Raw genomic sequence first — 25,106 nt, 5'->3', positions numbered from 1 at the left:
ATTATACTACTGATTTACAATTAGGTTATTGAACTATTGATTAGCAGTTATTTTATTAGACTACTGATTAATATCTAAGTTATTAGACTACTGATTTACAGCTAAATTATTAGAATAGTGACTAATAACTATGATATTAGACTACTGATTAATAACTATGTTATTTCACTAATTGGTTAATAGATACTTTATTAGAATACTGATGAATAGCTCTCTTATTAGACTACTGATTTACAGCTGAGTTAATAGACTAGTGATTAAAATCTATTTTATTAGATAACGGATTAAAAGTTATTTATTAGACTACTAATTAACTGCTATGCTACTAGACTACTCGTTGTTATCTATGTTATTAGACAAGTGGTTAATAGCTATGCTATTAGGCTATCCCAGATGCAAAAAAGTTCTTATCTCAATCAGTCCAAACGAAATATATTAACTGATGCAATAAAGATCTCGTCTAGCCCGAACATTTGTAGGGACAATTTCACACTGACTGCAAGTCGCTACTAAAAGTGCAATAATACATTACAGTAGTTATTTTCAAGACCTTTTGTAGTAGGAGGCAAAACTTTCAGGGGCAAACATTTCGATGTTTCGATATCTTTGGGATTTTGATGTACTGTACCTTTCGTGTTCGGACAATCTGTTTATAAAACTAATTTAGAAACTAATTTATTCATAACTGCAGATGGATACTTGAACACCTTGGCTTAGAAATTAGGACAATGAGAGATGCCCGTATATCAATGTCAAAGTCGGTGTAGATAAATGATTGACACGATTGCAGAGTTTCCAACCTTAGAAAGCAAAATTATCGATTTTCGTCTTTAAAATTATATTACAAAAAAATATCGTATATTCGTTAAGCACATTGTAGAAACAAGTATAACGCTACAGTAATAGAAGTAACTGGCTATCTTCAGTTTCGAGCTCCAAAGTGGTGTCACTGTCCTCACCATCTTTCTTTTGTTTTTCAAATCCTTGTTAACGCTACTCAGGACAACAATATTTCCAACTCCTCGTAAACGTAATTGAATTTAAAGAATGGATGCAGGGTTACCATTTGCAAACTCTTAGATCGTTATTGATTTATTGTTTTTGTACTTTCAAAAACTGCAAAAGAAAGTGTGCATTCTAAAATTACCGTATATTTTGCCTATTATCGCAAGGGCATAATCGTATACAGCATTAGGACTTAAATTATCATATGGCTGGCAACTCTGTAAAAACAAATACTATAGATTATTCAGATGGCTTATAATTATTGAAAATCACAATACCAGTTTAAATTAAATGTCTTAACTGCGATTTTCCCATACATGATTTTTTAAATTAGTGCTCAATTTAAAGATAATGAGAAGCATTAAAAAGGTAGAAATTAAGCCGCAAAATATGTATATAAAATGCGCATTAATTAAACTATATTCGTAGCGCTGGAAAAAACAAATTGCATATCTCTGAACTTCTGCCATTTTAACTTCCTATCAGCAGCATCTATGAAACTCATTTTGGAAATCTACAGTCTTGCTATGGTATCAGTAAGGAGTGCATTAAAATTGCATTTGATTATAACTTAAGCGTGGCTCACGTTGTGCTTGAAATTTTACAATATTAATAGCATTTAACAAAAAAGGCGAAACATGAGACATAAACCAGTTGATAGATTGTAAAAGTTCAAGCGTAGTTTTTGAGAAAATCGAAGTAAACGAATTTGTTTCAAAACCTAAACATGTAACGCTGTTACGAGAACCAGAATCACTATTACAATGAAAACTGGTAAAGAAGTATACGTACTCTTATCAAACTCTTCATCACGATACTGATAAGATGACAATCTATAATATTGCAATATCCTCATATATTAGAAGCATTCCGTATTAGTAGATAAAAACACGTACTTCGGCACAAGCATCTGCAACGTGTGGACTTTGTGGTGAACAAACACCGTGCTCGTGGGTTTTCTCGGGGTTCTCCCGTTTCCTCCCACTTTCTTCATTCCACCATTTCATTCATTTCTCATAATCACCGTCTCCTTTAGCCTAACCGGCATAACCGTGGGACGTAAAACTTAAAGATTTCATTTCATTTCACAAGCATCTGCAAGCAGGTGATGGATGTCGTCACACAGATGAAACACGAGGAGGACACAAAGAGATACAAAGAGGACACCTTCAACCCTTACACAGACTCCTCCTCCAAAGACTGGCTATATAAACGAACAATTCGAGGCATATCCTACCTATACACGAGGAGGATTGTTAACTGCTCATATCCTACCTATCTCTCCAAGCTGCAACGGGCCGAAAGAGACTCCTCTAACCTACATCTGATCTGCAATGGGCAAGAAGTATCTTTACCCATCCCTTAAGCTGCAATGAGCAGGAGATATTAATATTACCTCTGAGCTGCAACGGGTAAGAGGTTCCTTTAGATCCAGCTGCAACGGGCAGGGTCATTTTAATCAGCAACCTACAAACCCACGAGCTGCAACGAACATGAGGTCCAATTATAGAGAAAGAACTTTTAGATACGTACTTATTTGTAATCTGGTATGGACTTTTTTATAATTAAAAAAGGTAAGGGAAAACCCGTGTACTGTTACTCCACAGAATATTATAATATGGTTAATGAGATAGAGCCCAAAAGTTCAATTAACTCTTTAATCTTTAATGCATGTTTACTGAAAATATTACCCAAGGTTCATAGGTGACATCAAACTAAACAAGATGCCATATTTGATATTTAAATTCATATTAATAGCTTGCGAGAAAGTCGGACAAAAACAAATTTTTATGGCGCTAAGAAGTGTTTCATTTGTCGCCATTACTAATTGCGATTTCTTTTTATTCTGCTAGAAGATATCGATTTATTTCTGTGCTGCATCGATATATAAAACAGTTGAGAACGCTCCAAGAGAACTGTCAGAACGAACTTTAAAAAGAATGGAGAGATAACGCGGGAAGGATAACTATAATTGTTTCTACATGTAAAAGTAAATTCGTTTTTATCTGCACCTTGTGTTTCTCGCAAAAATTCGCAAAATATCATCTCTCTATGATTTACGGTTCCCGAGATATGGCTCCTAAAATCTCTTGAAATTCGAAATTTTTGGCCAATATGTGGGGAACGGTGGCCAGTTGGCCAGTGTTCATTGGTCACTACTTGGTACCAAAAAGTTCACCATCTTCTTAAGTATTGATCAACACCAATATGATATTTCTATGACACAGTTCCCGAGGGGAACGGTAAGTCATAGAGAGATGATATTAGTGTTAATACCTAAGGGGATGGTAAATATTTTTGTACCAATATCAATTACTGGCCCAGTGGCCATCGGTTACTATTTGGTACCAAAATATTCTGCATCCTCTTATTTATTGATCTACACCAATATAATTTGTCTATAACTTATGGTTCCCGAGATATTGCTCCTTAAATCTCCGGAAATCGGCCATTTTAGGCCAATATCTCGGTAACGGTAAGAGTGACGCGAAAAATTCCCACTTTCTCAAATAGGTATTGATGCTCTATCGAATGGAGAGCTCAAAATTGAAAATGTCGCAAATAACAGACAGACACACAGATTCACAGACATAGAGAATTCAGTAAGGAACGTTTTAAGTTCGTTGAAAATAAATACAGCGTTATATCTATTCTTATAGGAGATTGTAGCAAATTATAGCTATTGTCATATTCATTTAATGGTGAGTCATACTTCTAACATGTCACAATCCTAACATTTACATACGTACAAAGTGTTAAAAATAACTACAAAAAAGTAAAAGCTCTACATTTATCTTTGAATGTAAAGGTACTAAACTTCACTAATAGTCGTAGAAAGCATCAGAATTTCGGCTCTGCAAGCTAAGAAAATAGTCCGGCATTCTCAAGGTGAGCCAGTAGAGAGTACTATCAAACACTTTGAAGCTACAGATTTTCATTGTCCAAGCGTACTACAAATGCAACAAAAGCCTGATTAATCGGAAATTCAAAAGAGCCGACTTAGTCCCTGTTACACACTATACTGCTTGAAGAATTCTCAACGAACTGTTTCCGGGCTGTCCGTTTATAATATTGCTGGATGGTGAGAATCCGTTGCTTCAAAGTGAACAATGTCATCTACTGGTTGAACCTTGAGAATAAAGGACTAGCTCAGGGGAGTAATGCTCCCGGAAGTAGGAACGAAAAACGCAGATCTGATTGGTTGGCGTTATCCATTTCTTGCCACGTTGCATTTAAGTAGCAGAAATCAAACGATAATTGTTGTCGGTCTTCGTGGCCGAGTGGGCTAGCGCTGTATGCTAGTAATGAAAATATCTTTTGGCGTGAGTTCAAACCCGGCCGGAGTAAAGTTTTTATTACATTTTTTTAACATTTTTATAACACTTTTTAATTTAAATAATATGAAAATAATAGTCAAAAAAGTGATTTACTTACTTTTGTGCAGATAAGTAATAGTAGTAATGGGAACGGGTTAGAAGCCCCGCAGGGCTCGTTTTGTTCCCCTTGTACTCCATGATATACATTTTGTGACCAACTTAAAACAACTGGCTAGTATAGCGCGTAAAACAGCTGGCTAGAGTAGCGCGCGAAAAAAACGTACTTCCGGGAGTATTACTCTCCCGAGCGAGTCGTGAGAATAAAGGATTACTCTCTTTTCATGCAGAGCTGAAATTCTGACAATTCCGATCTTTTCAAATATATAAATTTAATCTTTATTGTAGTTAATCATGAATATGCAAATAAAATCTCTATAAATAATTACAAATTCTTGAAGTGAAATTTTAATTGCAAATTTTTGAAATGTTTCCAGTAATTGACAATGAAAAACTGAGGAAGCTGATCGTGGTGCTCGCGCTCAAATTCGTGGAGGAGCACGACATTTTAATTAAATGAAATTTGATTACTAACCTTTCAATATGTCACAAAGGTTAACTTTCTTTAAATGACAGTGGAGGATCTAGAATGTAAAACCTGGGGGGGCAGCCAGAACCCAGACCATGATGCGTATATCATGAGTTGAGTTGATTTTGAGTTTAACGTCCCTTTTCAGCAGCGAGGCTATATGAGACGTGGACCTACTGATTAACGTGGAATCCGAACTACATGAGCTCCCGCCGGGAATCGAACCCGGGCCTCCCACGCCAAAGGCGCGTACGCTAACCGCTTAGCCCCGGAGGAGCTCAGCGTATATCATGAGTTTACTATAAACTTTCAAAAATATATAAATAATAGCTTTAATAACTTTTGTCATTTAAAAAGCTGGGATGGGGGATAAGGGCGCCCATCAGTGGGCGCAAGGTGGGGCGCTCGCCCCCCTAAGAGGAAATTGTACTTGGGAATATCGAAAACCTAATAGAATTTTAAATTAGTTACAGCAAAATTTGAAACTATATTTGCAACGTTGCTTATGCTTGCCCCCCTCTTGGAAACCACAACATGGGCGCTCTTGATGGGGAAGAGGTTAGAATCCCTGGCCCCAGGCTAGAATTCGCCACTAAAAATGAGGGACAATTAAATAAATTTGAAGAGGATATCAATAAACTCAAACCATTAAAATAATACTTCATTTAAAAAAAAAAAAAAAAAACTTGATAATAATTTCCCTGTATAAATTAAGGGGCTGAAAGCAGATGTCGTTCCTATGTAAAAACTACGCATAAGAATTCAATAACCAAATCTACGTATACGTTTCTTAAAGCTGAAAGTACCTAAAGTACCTGTCCTCTTTTCGGCATCCTTAAAAGTAACTTCTTCCAAAATCACAGAACTGCTTCTCCCTTTGGAGTTGACGGCGTACACTGCAATCTTAAAGATGACGTCTGGCTCAAGGTTGTAAAGGTTAAATATCGGAAGCTCTGAAGTTATGTTATTTCTTAGGACATCTGTTTCAGCGTCGTATAATTCCAGAAGGAAATGTTGTGGAAGTCCTCCGTCGAATCCCGGTAGACATGCTACCTCCACTGAGTTGCTCGTTTGATTATACAATGTACAATTTCTCACGGGAAATGGTCTCCCTGGAAAAAGATTAAGGAAAAACAGAAAACACTGATTTAGCGAAGTTTGTATATTTTAACCTGGATACATCTACAAAGACACATGCATTATTTCATATATATATATATTATTTCATATATATTACGGAAATTCTATTTTTTTTTTCAGTGTGTAATGGAAGAAAGCGGAAGTTCCACGTCTAGAATCCCTCAACCACAATGTATCTAATTTTATATAGTAACGTTTCTTGAAGCAAAACTATGAATGGAAAATGTGTTTCTTTGCTTTTTTTTTTTTTTTTTTTTAATCTTTACAACTAAATTCGAAGCTATAGTGTAGGGTGTATATCGGGTCTAGCGCTTCTCCTAAGCTGCATTGTCATCAACATTACTATGTGAAATTCAAACGAGTTTATGATCTAAAGTAAATTACAGTTTGCCTACTAATAGTACTTTCTTTTAAAAAAATCGAACTTTTCGAATTTATATCGATTCATAATTTGTTTTGAAATCACATACCTTGCTAACATATGGATATATATAAGTAGCATGTGTCACAGTCTTTGAAACTTCGAAGAAAAATTGTATGAAAAATTCCTTAATGCTGTTGAATACTTATCCCATCTTTACTTTTTTGTTTGGAGGAGCGGGGTGGCTCAGTAGCGTTCTCCTCTGGTTCGATCCCACCTCGCGCCAAGTGAACTTTGTGGCGGACAAACACCGTGGCTTGGGTTTTTTTTAGGTTTTCCCATTTTCTCCTACTTTCTTCACCATTTCATTCATTTCTCATCATCACCGTCTTCTTTAGCGTAGCCGGCATAATCGTGGGTCGTAAAACTTAGATTTCATTTCAGTTCAGTTTTCACTTTTTCGTTTAGGCCACAGATATAAAGTTAGAATTATGTATCTTTTTCCTTTAAAACGAACTGCAAATTTTAATTATGTAATTTTATAAACTTTTTTCAAGTGTAGTTATATGCAAATTGCTTTTTCGAAATGAATTTTCATCATAAATGTAACTTTTTTTAAAAAAAATTAATACTTATTGTCAGTGGCGTATTTTGTTTCGGGGAGATTTGCTAACTTTTGGGGGCTCGCCTGAAAATGTGAAAATTCTGCAACATATTTCATATACTTTACTATAGTAAGTAAGATTTCGGGGGGGGGGGGGGGCTTAAGCCCAGGAGCTCTCCCTTAATACGCCACTGCTTATTGTAGTATATTAAGATTCTATAACAAATATTAGTTTTCACAAAGTAAGAGACATGAACTAGACTTGAAAAAGAAATCAGTAAAATATATTTCTCTATTTTCAAATAAGAAAAGAAAAAGAAAAATAATTCCCCACGTAAATCAATGGGATAAATAATATCAAAGATGGGGAAGATATTTAACTCCGCTAATAAAAGGACAATTCAATATAGAATTAGCTAGTGACGTACGAGAGAATTTCATCTCCGGGTAGGTTCTGAAGCACTCAATCCTTTCAGGACAAACTTTAAATATATATAGACATTTTAAAATAGCAAACTTTTAACAGGAAACTTTTTTGGCATATGCCACGGAAACATGCCAGTATCTAGGGGGTGTAGGGGAGGCCGAGTCCTCCTAAATTTTTGCTGACCCCCCTAAAATTTTCACGGTAATATTGCACATGAACTATAATATGGTTGGATCGGTCCCCCCTTAACTTCAGCCAGTCCCATCTATATTTTTGGGCTGGCTACCGGCCTGCACTGAAATTAGTACAATATGCATTTTTTGTTTCTGGTTTATTTTTTTAAAAAGAAATATAGAAAGAATTATAGCAATACTGTCTCGTCAAGGATTTGGGAATATGGTATGAAGGTCGGTTACGTAACAGCTGTGTCTAGTGGCGTATTTAGGAGGCTATCGGCTCAAGCCCAATCGTCCGAAATAAATTTGTTAGTTTTTCCCATTCCACGTACAACAATAATTCTTCTTACAATTTCTACGAATTTCATTGACTTTTCATTTTCTTATACTCTTTGTTCAGAAATAATACTGTATTTGTGAAATTTCATTTCATGTGAGAACTGCGTTCTTTTTTTTCCCGTCCATTCTGCTCTTCTGTTTCTTTTTTATTTGTTATTTTATTTCGTTTCTCGTATCTTACTTTCGATCGTTGTTAGTTGTGATTCAAGTTACCGTCGTGAGTAACACCAAAACGAAGACGAGCTGATAAACGAAACCACATTAACTTGCACGGATATCAATATAACGAGGGCTGAAAAAAACACCTTTTAAAAAACAAAACAAAAAGAACGTTCTTTTTGTTTAAAACGTTTTTTCGTTTAAAACGTTTTTAACGTTTAAAACAAATTACTTTGTTTAAAAAACATTTAAAATGTTTATTTTGTTTAAAACAATAACTTAAATAGCCATATATATATTACATTTTTACCAGGTATTGCTTGCCATCTAACCGCTAGACCAAACTTCGGAAACTTCCCTAATTTCGATCCGTCCAAATGTTCAATTCCGGAGAAAGAAATCGGGAGTTTCCCGATCTTCGTTCAATGAATGTGTAATTTAGTTTCTCTGTGTTACGTTCTGTTAATTGTCTGCATTCTTAACCTTTAAACGAACATTGACACAACTGCTGCGTGGGGGCTTTAAACCATAATAGCTCAGCTTCTAACTAAGGTAGGTAGACGGTTTTGATAGGAATTTATTCCTGAAGGATGCGGTTTTACGCAGGTGTGCATTTTATGTATGTGGGAGTATCACGACAGGGGAGGGAGGAGGGAAAAATCGTGTTATTTTTTCAACAGGTGTTTAGGGGACCATTCCCCCCCTTAGAGGTACACTCATAAAAATTGGTATGTGAAGCAATGAAGTAGGCCACTACATGATATACTCCTGTAGTAGGGAGGGGGCAAATTTGGCCATTTTTTAAAATCTTTTTACATAAATTACACTAATTTTTACAACAAACATCAATAGCTCAGCCTCTAATTAAGCTAGAAAGAAATGGTTTGGGTACCAATGTATTCCGAAGGGATGAAGCTTTCCCTAGTATGCATTTTATGTATGTGGGGGGAGTTACCACAGCCGAGGGGGGAGGGTGAAATTTGTTAAATTTATTTTTTCATCAGGTTTTGAGGACAACTCTTCACCCTCTGTGGCACACCCATAAAAATTGGTATGTGAAATAATGAAAAAGTCCCCCTACATGATAATAACCTGTATGTGTACTTATTGCTTATAAAGGAGGCGGAGGTAGGGGCAAATTAAGCTAATTGATATTTATTTTTCAGGACAGTTCCATATAAGACAAGATATCTTTCTCTAAATTGGCCTAGAAGCATAATTCTTGTTCCTATAGATGATACGTAAGCAGAAATGATTTGCATATGAACGTCGTACTATAGTGGGGGAGGGGAGAGAATGTCACATTCAATGATTCTTTTTTCTGCATGTAACATCTTTTTGAGAATATTTCCTACATAAAATTAATTCATTACTCTTTGTGTTGCATCAATTGCTACCATTTTTTTTTTTTTTTTATATTATTGTCACAAGTGTCAGGCTTACACTTGTCAGCGTAGGGTGACTGCAAGGGTTGCCAGAGTCCCGCAAAGTCAGTTTTTCATATTTTTATTTTATTTTTGTTTCTTCTTCTTCTACGAATATGGCGAAAATCGCATGAATGTTACCTCGTTGGAATTTGTGCTCTACAAGATTTCCAACGGTATATAAATCATGACTGTGATAATTAGGGGGCTCACCGGAGCACCCAACGTGAGAGACTACGATTTTGTTAAAATCCCTGGTTAATTGTATTTTTATCCCGTAGACATTAATCATTCTTAGTTATCTATGTTGCAGATTGATATGAATCTATAAACTGTTTATTTAAAATATGTCATTTTCTCCTTGTAGGCTAGTCACTGCTCTTTTCTTTGAGTTGTATTGTATTTGTCAAAGTATTTCTTATAGCTTATGATATGAGAACTATTCATTATTATGGAAATGATAGTGACGAAAAAATACTCAACTTGAATTTGTGAGTATGGATTTTAGAATAGTGTATAGTAAGTTTAACTACTGTTACTCTTGGAATTTAAGAAATGTTCAAATACTTCACTTGAATTTCTGTTAGTTTAGTTATACGCACATTGTTGTGCAGAATTTCGTGTAGTAATTGCTGTTATAATAAGAATATATACAACTCTGCTTGTAATTTACTCCATGCACACATACTGCGGAGAATGGGTTGTGTTTATTAGAAAATTCAATTAGCTTCTACAATTTGACATTTTAAATGTTTTTAAACATGTTCAACCACACTAAAAAAATTGTTTAAAACGTTTAAAACAAACTGAATAAAACAACATCCCTCGTTTATACATGTTTTAAACATTTGTTTTATACCTTTTGTTTTAAACATATCAACCCTGAACATAACAGGACTTTAGTTATTATAGCAAAGGAATATTTACATCATTTAGTTATAAAGAAAGGTAAATGTTTGAATTAAATAAAATCAAGAAGGGGGAATACGTAGCCCTGGAAATTAGTTGGACAAAGAGGATGGTTCCTTAGATTTACTGCTAATATTTTTGTATATCACATAAGATTCACCAGTCCGCAATTCTTGTAATTAAAACTTCAATTTTTGCATACATTAAAATATATTTAATTTGCAAACTCAGGCGGGCAATCGCCCCCTTCTTCCCTGTGTTGTGCATAGCTCCCGAAACAAAACACTAAATAAAAATGGTTGTACCTACGAAAAAAAAAAAAAAAAAAACGTGAATTTTGTATTAGAGCAGCGATGCAAATAAGCAACAAAATTTTACTTGCCCATGAAAAAAGTTACTAGCCCACACCCCACAATAGAAATAATTCACTTACATTTGTATGATATTATGTACTCGTCCGCACCGCGGGCGAGTGGTTATTTGCATTCCTGTATTAGAGTCTCTTGTTTTCCAAGATTTAACATATTTCGAAAACATGCCAGACAATCGTTATCGTACAATCGATTCAAACCATTTCAAGAGAAATATGGCATATTATGAAAGAAAAACAAGTAATTACAATAATGCTAAGTTAAATTGATTATTTTAGCATCCAAAATACACGTGAATACGCATGTAATTCTAAAGATGATTACACAGTAAACCAAATTGATCGCACTCTGACAAATTGCACACAGAATTAGTATTAGGGATTTATTTTAATTTTATCTGTTACTTATAAACTACGAAAATTCTTTATATGCTTTCTCACAATAACGCATTTTATCTTTATGGTGTTCTGTGCTATCTATTAACGAATTTTTCATTGTGTATATCATAAATACTAACAGTAAGTAGTCACGAAATAAAGGGCTTTAAGGCTGCAGACTACTAAATATTTTTAAAAAACTAATAATTTTTCTTTTGCCCGTTTCTTGTAAGTGGAAAGAGGTAATAAAATGTAACTTACCACAATAATAGATAATGTTATTCTACACCTGAAAATACAAATCGGAAGAATTTTTAGTGTTGCCATCCATAGAAATAACAGTGTGACCAGATTTTGATTACTCAAAAATCTAGGTAAAGGCTGCGACTAGAAAAATGAACTCAACGGTAATTGATGACTTATCATGCTGTCTATGTTCCTTGTTTACTATTTTTTAAATAATATTTCTATTTATTTTGTAAGAATTTATGGAAGGTTTATAAAATAAATAGAAATATTATTTAAAAAGTAGTAAACAAGAAAGATAGCCAGCATGGTAAGTCATCAATTACCGTTGAGTTCATTTTTCTAATCGCTGCCTTTACCTAGATTTTTGAGTAATTCAAATTCTGGTCACACTGTTATTTCTATGGATGGCAACACTGAAAATTATTTCGGTCCGTATTTTCGGGTGTAGAATAGCATTATCTATTATTGTGGTAAGTTACAATTTATTACCTCTTTCCACTTACGAGAAACGGGCAAAAGAAAAATTATTAGTTTTTCAAAAATATTTAGTAGTCTGCAGCCTTAAACATTTCTGAGCCAGTTCCTTAGTGTCCTTGTGGAATCTATTGAACCTACCGTAAAACGCTTCTACAATTAAAAAATTGAGGTGAACGCGCTATATAGCCATTGTCAAAATGAACACTAACAATAAAGGAAATCACGATAAATCAGCAAAATGTCATTTAAATTGTTCCATTACATTCCAAGATCGAAATCATTTTTTAAATTTTATTTTATTTTCCAGCAGAATAAAATTCAAAAGTTAAAATTAAATATCGAAAAAAAAATTATAACAGTATTTAGTGAAATTACAGATGATTGCTAGTAGATGTTATGAAATATGTTTCCATGAAATTGTTAAATTCAATCCACCAGAACATGAGGAATAATATTAACATTGAATAACCTGAAATATCATAGTCATTAAAATCCATTCAGCGTTACACAACGAATACGATTGATATTAAGTATGATGACATGAAATGATTGTTAAATTCAATCCCGTGTAAGACAAGCATTACAATTAACATTATAATAAATGAGCTTCCATTTGCCTATTGTTAAATTCAATCCAGCACACCATGAGCAATATGATTAAAATTAACTTCAATCCAGCGTATAACAAGCATTACCATTAACATTAGAATAAATTATCTGCCAGGAGCTTATTGTTAAATTCAATCCAGCGCAACATAAGCAGTTCAATTAAAATTAAATCAAATTAAATGAAGTCCCATGGGGTCATTGCTAAACTCAATCCAGCGCAGAAACTGTGTAACTGCTGTCAGACGATGCAGAAAGACAAACATTACAATTAATATTAAATTAAATGATCTGCCAGAAACTTACTGTTAAATTTAATCTAGCCTAACATGAGTGGTACGATTAAAATTAAATTAAATGTGGTTCCATAGCATTATTGTTAAATTTAATCCAACGTAAGAAAAGTATTCCAATTAACATTAAAATAAATGAGCTATCAGTAGCGTATTGTTAAATTCAATCCAGTGTAACTTGAGTAGTATGATTAAAATTAAATGAAATGATGTCCCATGCTGTCATTATTAAATTCGATCCAGCATATTACAAGCAACATGATTAGCATTAAAATGCAAAGAAAAGTCTCAAGTGTCAAGTCATGCAATATTTAACAATAACTCAAACCGTAAGTGCGTGAAAAACGACATGATAGACTGTAAGTACAAGTCAAACTGGAGTTGTTGAGTTGATTTTAACGTTCCATTCAGCAGCGAGGCTATATGAGACGTGGATCTCCTGATTAACGTAGAATTCGAACCACATGAGCTCTCGCCCGGACAAATCAAACTGGACCAACAGGTAGTGTAGTAAGCCAACTATTTAACACCAAGTCTGACGCTCCGTCAGCAATATTAATTAAGTTTTTAGTGTCAGTGATGGAAAGTGTTCAACTTCTAATAAGTGAACTCTCACTTTATGAATTCAAACTCAGGCATACACTGCGGTAAAAGCAATATATATATACAGTAAATATAAGGTGTGAAAAGGGAAGGTGCAGTAAATTACAGTAGCTGAGGTCTAGCCGCAAAAGAGTACAGATTCGGAAGTTTTACGATCTGCCACTGCAGAAAACCCATCTACTAGCACACGACAATTTCTCAAACCAACATGACACTCCCAGTTCGCTGTAGTGTGCTACCTTCATGAACTCAGGAAAACCATCAAGAGCTGCCACGTTTTGCCGCCTACTTCAGGCCTAGAGAAGAGTGCATGTGTCCTGACATCTGTTGCAATATTCGCGTGATATGCGTTTTCTGAAACGGATTGTCACATGTGATAAGATGTGGAGAGAAACCCAAATATGCAAAATCAGTAGATGAACAAGTGTCAACTTCCAGAACTGGTCGTCAAACAGGGTCATTTCGAGTGTAAGGTCATTTTGTGTGTGTGATGAACCTTCGAAGGGGTAATTCACTTCGAGTTCATTTCTACACAGCAAAAAATGAGGTGTTGAAACAACACGAAATGACTACCACTTTAACGTGTTACTTGTGTGTCAATTCAATACCAACCACATCGCCTTCAAAGCATATCAGAAATACCTCGTTACTGGCTGTGAGTATTTGCATTGTTTTTTATTGTTTGGTATGAGCAAAACTTTGCGAAATATATTTCGTATATATGGCAAGTAACTAATAACATTCTATGTTTTCTGTAATCGGTCACAATAATATTGTTGTAAACGTATGAATCATCTGACAACAGTTACACGGATAGCAGTGCTACCATCTGTTTTCTTTATATGTTATTCTTGTGTCTTACGAGGAAACGGTCTCAAGTGTAAACAACCGATTTGGCTGGGGTCCGGATATGTGTTACGGGAGACCAAAGTAGGGGACACGTATTTTGGCTTTTGGGCCCATACGCAGAAATTTCCTTAATATGGGGCCCCAAAATGGCCCTACATGTTATAACTAGGAAGCGAGTGACGTTACTTATACAAAACCGGTTTGGCTGAGGTCCGGATATGTGTTACGGAAGACCAAAAGCCAAAGTCGAGGAGATATAGTTTTTCTTCCGACCAAACCTGACAGGCCAGCAAACTTTACTTCCGGCACTCTGCCCGGTTTCCTGACAACACACGCCGTATCGATTAAATATTAATGTTCACTCTCTTGCACAAAAGTGTTCCGCCCGGCTTCCACAAATCCTAGACATAGAAATACAAGCGAAGAACGCAAACATTCTTTCGCCCCGTTGACACCCTCGTGGTCAGCAAATCCCCCCTCGACGGCTCGTGCCAGCTGAACATCTGTTCAGAATTAATTTATATGGGTACCACATACGCCAACTTCATGGCCTTATTGAAAATCTAGCAATATGGGACCCTGTATATTTGACATTTCCTTTTTGTGGGACCCAAAACAACAAACACAAGTCTCATACTTTTGGATATATTGCAACACATTCCAACCCAAGCCAACATTCTGTATCGTTATACGCTTCCTAGTTATGGCATGTAGGGCCACTTTGGAGCCCCGTATTTCGGAAATTTCTGCGTATGGGCCCAAACGACAAAATACTTGTCTTCCTACTTTGGTCTCCCGTAAGACATATCCTGACCCCAGCCAAATCGGTTGTGTACAAGTAACGTCGTTCGCTTCCTAGTTATAGCATGTAGGGTCATTCTGGGGCCCCATATTTCGGAAATTTCTGCTTATGGGCCCAAACACCAAACTACGCGTCTCCTACTTTGGTCTCCCATAACACATATCCGGAACCCAGCGAAATCGGTTGTGTACAAGTAACGTCATTCGCTTGCTAGTTATAGCATCTAGGGATACTTTGGGTCCCCGTATTTCGGAAATTTCTGCGTATGGACCCAAACGCAAAAATACGTGCCTCCTACTTTGGTCTCCCATAACACATATCCGGAACCCAGCGAAATCGCTTGTGTACATGTAACGTCGTTCGCCTCCTAGTTATAGCATGTAAAGCCATTTTGGGGCCCCGTATTTCGGAAATTTTTGCGTATGGGCCCAAACGCCAAAATACGTGTCTCCTATTTTGGTCTCCCGTAACACATATCCGGACCCCAGCCAAATTGGTTGTTTACACTTGAGACCGTTTCCTCGTTAGCACGTATGAACAGAAGATGATAGAACTGTTGCCTGTGTAACTGTTGTCAGACGATTCACAGGTTTACAACAATATTATTGTGACCGATTACAGAAAACATAGAACATTATTTGCCACTTCGCATAAGTGCCAAATATATTTCGCAAAGCTTTGCTCATATTAAACGATAAATACCAATGCAAATTCTCTCAGGTAGTAATGAGTTATTTCCAATATGCTCGGAAGGCGATATGCTTGGCGCTGAATGTTGATGATCCCGTGACAGTAGGCAAATTGTTGGAATTCCTTACACTTGCTCTTCAAAACATTCACCCCTTTCATAGACAGCATGTTCTCCAACAACTCACCTTAGCAGCAAAACAAACCTTTAACGTTTCTCTGTATGCTACGTATTCAAATAATTACGTTCATTTTCATACCATTCGATACGAAACTACAGTCTAACTTCATACGCATCATGGATTTAAACTTTTTATTCCTCAACTTCCGCTCACTTCCTAAAAACAAAGACCTTTTCCAGGCAGTACTATTAGAGGAGCATTTCACTGTATTTCTTCTAAACGAAACTTTTCTCAAAAAGTCCATCTCGTGCAGAATCCCTCGCTATGACTTGATTCGACATGACAATACCCTACCAACCCTTCGCGCTAACGGCGGAGCTGCTATTGGGTTTCGCAATAATCTGCCATACAGACAGCACTCTTGTCCTCACCTGCAATTACCTGAATATGTCATCACCACCATTTATTTCAAGTCCATAGCAATTACCTTCGCTACAATCTATGTTCGACCTGGCAATCCCATTCCAACCGCCTTCTTTTCATATATATCCGATACGTACAAACATTTCATTATCCTTGCAGATATAAACCTTCACAGTCGATCAGCCCAGAAACGCACTCAGTTTTGTGACTTCATCACCACTCATACAACTGACATACTATTTGCACTTCCTTCTCCTACTCGACCAATCTCAAACACCACGCCAGACATCGCACTTACTTCCAATACATTAGCTACTCATTGCACTGTCACAGTCTTAGATTTGCTCGGTAGCGATCATGCTCCTATCAAACTGACCTACCATACGGGTCTTGCATTTCCATCACATTTGCCTACTTCTCGAGTCACACCTCGATATGACAAGGCCGACTGGCTTAATTATCGTACTTATATATCTTCTACCATAGAACCCTACCAAGGCCCAGTCACTTCTGATGATCTTGCTGAACAAATCGGCACTATCACTACAGCAATCCAGCGCGCATCTACACTCTATAACCCGCAATCTTCATCCGTTCCATATCGCCCCAAACTTCCACCCCATTATCTTGCTCTGGTTCGACGCTCTCGCCAATGCTATCGCGACTACCTTCGCACACGTAATCCTGATGCCCTTATACTTCATCATCAATTGCAGCGTACTGTCCGGAATTATCTCTCCGCCTATAAACAACGCCAGTGGATTAAAACATGCAATAATCTAGCAGACACTTCACATACAACATTCTATTGGAAACGTTTCAACGCTTTATGTGGCAAAACCACTAAGACAACATATCCTCTCCTTGTTCATGATAATCCGCTCCAATCAGATCTAGACATATCAAATGCCTTCGCTGATCACATTCAAAGCATTTTTACCCCATCAGTTTCCGATCATACTTACCGCACTCATCCTGCTGCTCAAGTCAACAATAATTCACCTCAATTACAGCCCAACATCACTCACACTCTTCCGCAGCATGTTCTCACTGTTCCCATTACACCTAATGAAATCACCGCTGTACTACGCCGTAAGAGAAACACTGCTCCAGGATTCGATTTCATCACTTATAGACATATTAAAGAATGTCCCTTTGCTCTTCTCTCACTACTTCCTCTTATATACACCTTCATTCTCCGCACAGGTCTCTTTCCCACTGACTGGAAGGTTTCGAAAACACTCATGTTTCTCAAACCTAAAAAACCACCATCCGATGTTTCATCCTATAGGCCAATACAACTCACCTCCACTTTTAGTAAAATTTTTGAACGGATCCTGGTTAAAAGATTACACCCATACTTAAACGATCATCATATCATTCCAACACATCAAGCTGGCTTTCGACCCTCATATTCAATAAACGACCAACTCCTTCGTCTTACGTCACTTGTCACCGATCATTACAACTCTATTCAGCCGTCTTGTCTTGTTCTCTTCGACCTTGAAAAGGCGTTTGATAAAGTTTGGCACCTAGGCCTCATCTATAAACTTATCAAATTACGACTTTCTGTTGCATATATCCGGCTTATCTTTCATTTCCTTACCTGCCGTATTGCCTATGTTGCCATTAACGATCAGCTGTCACACCTGATCTTCTTGTTATCAGGCGTTCCACAGGGTTCAGCATTATCACCACTCCTGTATCTGCTTTTTGTTGCCGACTCTCCTGAACTACCTCCGAACGTCTCTTTATTCCAATACGCCGATGATACTGCATTTCTTGCCCTCTGTCGCACAATAGCACAAATCAATCTTACTCTTCAGGAAGCAATTAATCGTTTCACGCACTGGTGCCACACTTGGCAACTGACCATCAATGCCGCCAAGACACAAGCCATCGTTTTCATTCCACCCCGAAAACGTCCGAAGATCCATCGGAATCCTTCCAAGCTATCCTTACAAGTCAATGACGTACCGTTACATCCTACCAAAACAGTTACTTATCTAGGCATTACATTCGACCACCACCTCACCTGGACACCACATCTCAATTCAGTCAAGGCAAAATCATATAACAGACTTAATCTTCTGAAGCGTTTAACATGTACCACATGAGGTCTCTCTTCGAATCTTGTTCTTAACACTTACAAAGTCTTTCTTAGGCCAGTACTGACATATGGTTTTCCCGCCTGGATCTCTGCACCAACCTCATATTACGAAAAACTTGCCATTCTCGAACGTCATGCATTTAGAATTGCCTTTCGCATCTCATTGCCTAGTCCTACACAAGACCTCTATTCTCGTATTTCTTTTCCTATTCTCAAGTATCACCTAGAAGCCTTACGTTGTAAGTTCATTACCGACCGCTTCACTCATCACCAGCCACTTCTTTTTGATACCATTCATTATCTTACACTCCATCCCTACCGAGCACGCTATACTTATACACCTCTACATTTACTCTTCACGCTATATTATTACACATTACCTCCCAATCACCCAGCTCATGCGCTCATAGATGACTTTTTCATTCATGCCCATCTACCTCATATATTTCCATCTTATATCGCACAGTGATTTCCTCTGTTACTAACAGGGTTTCCCCATGTCTACATCAGCCTAGAGTCGCCCCTAGGCAGAAGTTAACTGCATTTGTTTACTTAACATCTTCCTAGTGTTGTGACGTGTCTGCACCTCATCCCATCTATCATGCTCATATTTTCCTTAGAATCTTAACGCCTTTTGTTCTCTTTTTACTATGATTCACTCTTTTTTCTCTCCATCACCGTGTATCTTTTCAAATTTGTTTCGTAAATATTTTTTCTACCCTGCTTACATTGTATTATACTCTTTGTACCGTACTATAATATTTGTATTGTATTTGTAATATGTCTGTGTTCCCAAGTTCCTTTCAATACCGATATCATAATGATTATGATCGCAAAGATCATAATGTCCATGTTTTTATTTAATAAATAAATAAATGTATATAATGAAAACTATCACCCAGTACTCTAGCCTCTCTTAGACCATCCACAAATCATCTCTGCAACCAATATTTCCTACAACTTCCCATCCCTGAAAGAGGGCGTACCCCTCTTAGAGGTAGCTAGCTTTCAAGCTAGCATTAAAAAAAACTTGGTGCTGAATTAACAGACAAGTAGTAGTCATTTTGTGTTTCTTCAACACCTCATTTTTTACAGTGTCGTACCATCATTGCAGATCTTTAATCCTGACAGTTGGAACAGATGCTGCTGCATTAGGCTATAAAGATCCTGCATTGGTGAACTGAAAGCGCACCCTGCTGCAACAAAATAACCTGAAAAAAATTCACGAAGCTGATGGCATTCAACTGATGTCACACCTTTCAAATAGCCCTAACCTTATCCATTTGGATTACTACTTGTTTCGGTCCATAGTGCTTCCTGAAATTACGGTGCTTACCAACCAGTATGAGGTTCAAGCAGTAGTGAGTGACTTCTCTGCCTCTAATGAGTAAGAACAAAAGATGATATTGGCGTGGAATGGAGAAACTGCCAGGAAATTAACTCCAGACAGTCAACACGAGGGGCTATATTTTGAACTTTAATCTGCTTTCATTGCACTATTACGAATAAAAATATGTTATAAACTAGAATATTGAAAGACTTGTGACTCTACCTTGCGAATGAACTGCCATGAGATGATTGTTAAATTCAATCCAGTGTAACATGAGCAGTACAATTAACACTACAGTAAGTGAGCTGCTTTGAGTTTATTGTTACATTCAACCGAGTGTAACCCCATGAATAGTTAACATTAAGCTTAATGAGTTGCTGTTAAATTTGTTGTTAGATTCAATGAAGTTTAATACGGTGTAACATCATTAACATTCATATAAATGATTGCCGTAAGTTAATTGCTTAAACAAACCCAGCATAACACTACTAATAACTATACTAAAACAGATCTCCATGAAATCTTTGTTAAAATAAATCAATTTTCAAATTGTGAATATTATCGTTACATACTACCTGGTTGTGGAAGTTCAGTTACACCGCGAATTTGTGTAAGGACAAACTGGACATGTGACCTCCACAGAGCGTTATAAGGGTGTATATGCTGTAGTAGTTCAAACTAAGGTCGAGCACCGCTGCAGCGGGGCGGAAGTTATGTCAGGCCTTTCATGAGGGTGTCGTGACTACGTGGACAGTGCAGCGGTAGTTTAACAAGTTTAAGGACGGTGACGAAACACTCGAAGACGCAACACGTGCGGGAAGAGCAACACATGTACAATATGAAGATCTTCAGGCAGCAATTGAGGCGAACAATGGCCAGACATGTGAGGAATTGGGACTACAATTCAGTGTGGGCGGAGAAAACATTCGGTAGTACCTCCATCAACTTGGGAAGCATTATAAATTGAGTTGATGAGTCTCACATGATTTGACTTCGGGCCCGATGGCAACGCGAGTAGACACGTGTTTCTTTGCTGTCTTGTCTGAGGAAGGAGCCATTTCTGGTCAGAGTGTTGACATGTGATGAGAAGTGTATGTCGTATACAAAGCCCCACGGTGCCGTCATCATTGGCTAGCATCCCATGAACCGGTTTCCAAACAGCCGTAACAAGTACTGCAGCAGAAGAAGGTCCTCTTGTGTGTTTGGAGGATTGTTCGCGACATCGGGCATCGGGAACTGCTACCGGTTGGTCAGAACATCAATACGACTGTGTACTGTCAATAGTTGAGTCGTGTTCAAGAAAACTGAAAACTCTGGAGCCAGCACGTCTGAATCGCAAAGGGATCCTCCTGTTACAGGACAACGCTAAGCTCCCATGGCTAGGATGCCCTGGACACCATTCTACGCCTTGGATGGGAAACAGTATGGCATCCGCCATAGTCTCTGGACATTGCATCCTCTAATTATCACCTGTTTCATTCCTTGGACAATCATCATCTTAGAGGACGCCAGTTCAAATCCCTAGGAGAGGTGCAAAATGCACTGGATATTTTCTTCGCGTTCTATCGCGATGGAATCCATGGCCTTCTAGAACGTTGGTAGAAATTTCTCGATGCTGATGGGGACTATTTTTGATCTTCCAGGTGCGTTAAATGACATATTGATGTTCGAAAGTGGTGGATGAAAAAGCAACAGAATTTTCTTGGTTGCTTTCATAATAACTCATTTTTCTATAATTTTATAACCACTTCGTGTCTTAGTATCGCAGTTTTAGATTCTGTTGGCAATAACTATGACCCAGTTGAAATAGATGTATAATTCAAATATGAATGAAAAGTACCAACAAACTGCATGTAAAGTTCTTATTTATATACGTGCAGATTGGGTGAATTACGACATTATTATCATAAACAGTATGAGAAACTTAAACCTATCGCACTAATGATAAGACAGCATTACGGTAGTGTCATGCTATCCATTAGCTATCGAGAGATGCTCCTAGACACTAATATCTATAAATCACGACTACCATCACCATACCCATTGTTTGTTAAACGAGCTCGAAATGTTTACGAAGAGTATTGCCGCATTCACAATCGTGTTCTCTTTTTTCTCTAACACCGTCACCATCTTCGAATGGTTCAACATTATATACGAGTTTATAGAAAAAGGCAAAACAAATACACTCCAAGATCAGTACTCTAAACACAGTTGAAAGACGGAAGATGTGAAACAAAAATATTGGAAGAAATTTAATCAACTCATAGGCAAATAGGGAGCCATCTTCTACCTAATGATGTTGCCCCGCGTGGCGTAATCGCTAATAATCTCGTCTTTGACGAGAGCAGTAATAGGTTCAATTTACGGTTAGGACACTCAGTCGAAAAAAGTGAAAAACCTTTATCAGGCGAACCATCCTGAATGAAGTTTTCCCTAGGTTTTCCTCATTTACACTGGGCGAATGCCAAGATGGTATCTCGCACAACGGTCCTATGCTGCTTTCTTCCTTTCCCCATTTCTTCCTTCCTCAGCTATTCCCACAGGAACTGTGATCACCGAAAAACATCATTATTCATATGTGACATGCTAGCATGGCCATAGATGCCGAAAGCCAGAAATCTAATTCCAATCTACCTAATGGAGGGGAAAAAACGTACGATCACAGATGCACTATTAACAACAGAATCCTTATAACGGCAAAGGACGATGATTTTATCATTAATAAACAAATAAAAGACATCTAGGGTCTTATGTAGAGTCGTTTCGACATATGATTAGAGTCATACTAAAGGTCTGACTACTGCAGGAAACATACGTTAGGCGAACTCTTTAGTATGGCAGTAATCAAGCATCAGAATGACTTTGCATAAGGCCCCTAATATTTAAGGTTTAACTTATATTGGAGAAAAACTATACTAATGGTGCAAATAACTATTCGGACAAGAGTTGGTAGAATGAAAGAAGGAAATAGAACTGCAATAATAATAATAATAATAATAATAATAATAATAATAATAATAATAATAATAATAAACACAAATAATCAACTAAACAGCAGAGTTTTTTTTCGTACTATTTCGACAACGAGAATATAATTCTAGCATGATTTTCTTTTAGACCAATTACTCGTACAATCTACATAACACACATACATATACCAGTTGTCCCAAAAGTCTAGTCACTCTTGTCATATCTTTTGAACTAGTTTTCGATTGGCGTTTTCTAACAAATCCGTACCATTTAAATTCAAATGAGAGACATAAGTCTTGCAATATTTCCAGAATCCAAACAGTAGACGCGCGTATACGCCGTGGTCGACTGTAAGTGCAAGGGTCAAACTGCCCAACAGATAATGTGGTAATCGGACTATTTAACACGGAGACGTCACTCCATCAGTATCTTAATTCAGTTTTTTTTTTTTTTTTTTTTTTAGTGGCAGTGATTGAGAGTGCTCAACAACGTCTAATAGGTGAACTGTTTCTGTGTGAGTTCGGGCATAATGCTGCGGCAGCAAACTAGAACATTTAGCATGAGAAAGGGGAAGGTGCAGTGAACGACACCGCAGCAACTCTTTGCTTCTAGAAAATGTCGTTGCTACTGCAAATTGTCAGTATGTCGAAGATCAGCCAAGGTCCAGCCGCCCCAGTCTAACAGATTCTGAGGTCAAACGACACGCCATTGAAAATTAAATCCATCCACCAACACAAGACAATTGTCAATCCAACTCGACGTATTCCAGCTCACTGTAGTACGTTAAATTCATGAACTCAAGAAAATCATCATGCACTGTTAAAAATACTTTTTTTAAATCTGAGAAACCGTTTCTTATCTGTGTACCGAGACGATCTTTTCTTAGAAATAAAGTGTTTGAAATTCTCATTAATGAGAAATTAAGAAAAGTAGAGAAGGTTGTATAAAGCAGAACGACACACTACACTGTTGCTTTTTTTTAATGAATGAGAATTGCTAAATCTCATTTCTAAGAAAATATTTTCTCGGTGCACAGCTAAGAAACGGTTTCTCAAATTTAAGAAATTATTTTTTTTTTTTACAGTGTGAGCTGCCGCATTGTGCCACCCCCAGTTTAGGCCCAGAGAAGAGTTCCATGTGTGCTGACAACTGTTGCAAAATTCGCGAGATGTGTGTTTTGTGAAACGGATTGTCACATACGACAAAAAGTGGGTGCTAGTAACCGAAATCCGAGTATGAAAAAGTAGTCTCTGAGCAAAGACCAACTTCCAGAATCGGTTGTCAAACAGGGGTTGTCAAGCATAAAGTCATGCTCTGAGTGTGGCGAAACTACGAGGGGGGGGGGGGTAATTCACTTCGAGTTCATTCCTAATGGTAGTGCCATTAATATCGAGTTTTAGTCTGAACATTTCTAGCAGATGTATGCTGCACTACACCAAAAATATCCTGCATTGGTGAACTGAAAGCCTGCCCTTCTGCGGTAGGGTAAAAGAAGATCACATTCGGCTCTAAAAATGTAACAAAAAATTCAGAAACGCACACCCAGTATATAGTCCTGATCTTGACCCTTCGTATTGCTATCTGTTTCGGTCTATGAAGCATTTTGCGGAATCTCAAATTTCACTAATTAGCAGAAGGTGGAGAAAGCAGTGACTAACTTGTTTTCTCCTAAGGACAATCGACGTGGAATCGTCGAATAGACCGGAGAGTGGCTGCAGACAGTCCAACATGAGGGACTAAACTTAACAGGTTAACTTACTTTTATTGTACTATAATCAATACAAGTATGCTGTGTACCAGAATATTGCAAGACTTATGACTTTTCCTTGTATTAAGGCAAATATTAAGCAGTTTTCGCGTGGGATTGTCTTTCCTTTGGAAAGAGAGCGTAACATTAATTATTGTTTGTTTTTCTTTTTTTAACAGAAAGCTGTCGTGAGCTGTTGTAGAAAATCATGTAAATTTTCGATAAATTTATAATTCGGCTTGTAAAGTTCCCAATTGCGATAAATGAAAATAGTCTTTCATAGATTCTAGTCAACCAAAGAAACTAAGCCGAACGTATCCAAGTTTGGCGTGGTGATAGATCTTGACGAGTTTAGTACGCATGTAAAATTTTATGCTAAGCTGAGCTTTGGTTCTCGAGTCAAATTGGGACCAAAGAAAATAGTCTGGACTTAGTGAAAAATAAATGTATAAACTTCACATTTGACGGCCAACATGATATTTCATATGTGTACTAAACTCATCAAAATCTATCACCACGCCAAACTTGGACAAGATCGCATCAGCTTCTTTCATAGCATACAATTCGTATAATGAATATCCTGTTACTTAGTCCATATCAAACTTTGATCGCCAATAACTCAGCACCAAAAGATCTGCGTACC

The 25,106-nt window shown here is 37.2% G+C and overlaps 1 protein-coding gene across 2 annotated transcripts in view; it reads right to left on the bottom strand.

The window, feature by feature from the left end:
* Positions 1-25,106, bottom strand: part of LOC145664099 (neural cell adhesion molecule 2-like) — a 791,671-nt gene that overhangs the window by 79,543 nt on the left and 687,022 nt on the right. Inside the window, exon 10 of one of the 2 annotated variants that reach the window (XM_081730447.1) lies at positions 5,715-6,020. In XM_081730447.1, the coding sequence (XP_081586573.1) occupies positions 5,715-6,020 (306 nt within the window). The remainder of the gene's footprint in view (positions 1-5,714; positions 6,021-25,106) is intronic. The other variant, XM_081730448.1, reaches the window with a different exon arrangement.

Source organism: Thermobia domestica, chromosome 11 (assembly GCF_964235325.1).
Source record: "Thermobia domestica chromosome 11, izTheDome1.hap1.1, whole genome shotgun sequence".
Taxonomy (NCBI): Eukaryota; Metazoa; Arthropoda; class Insecta; order Zygentoma; family Lepismatidae; genus Thermobia; species Thermobia domestica.
The sequence above is the reverse complement of the archived record's forward strand: the minus strand, read 5'-3'. Positions and strand labels throughout refer to the sequence as shown.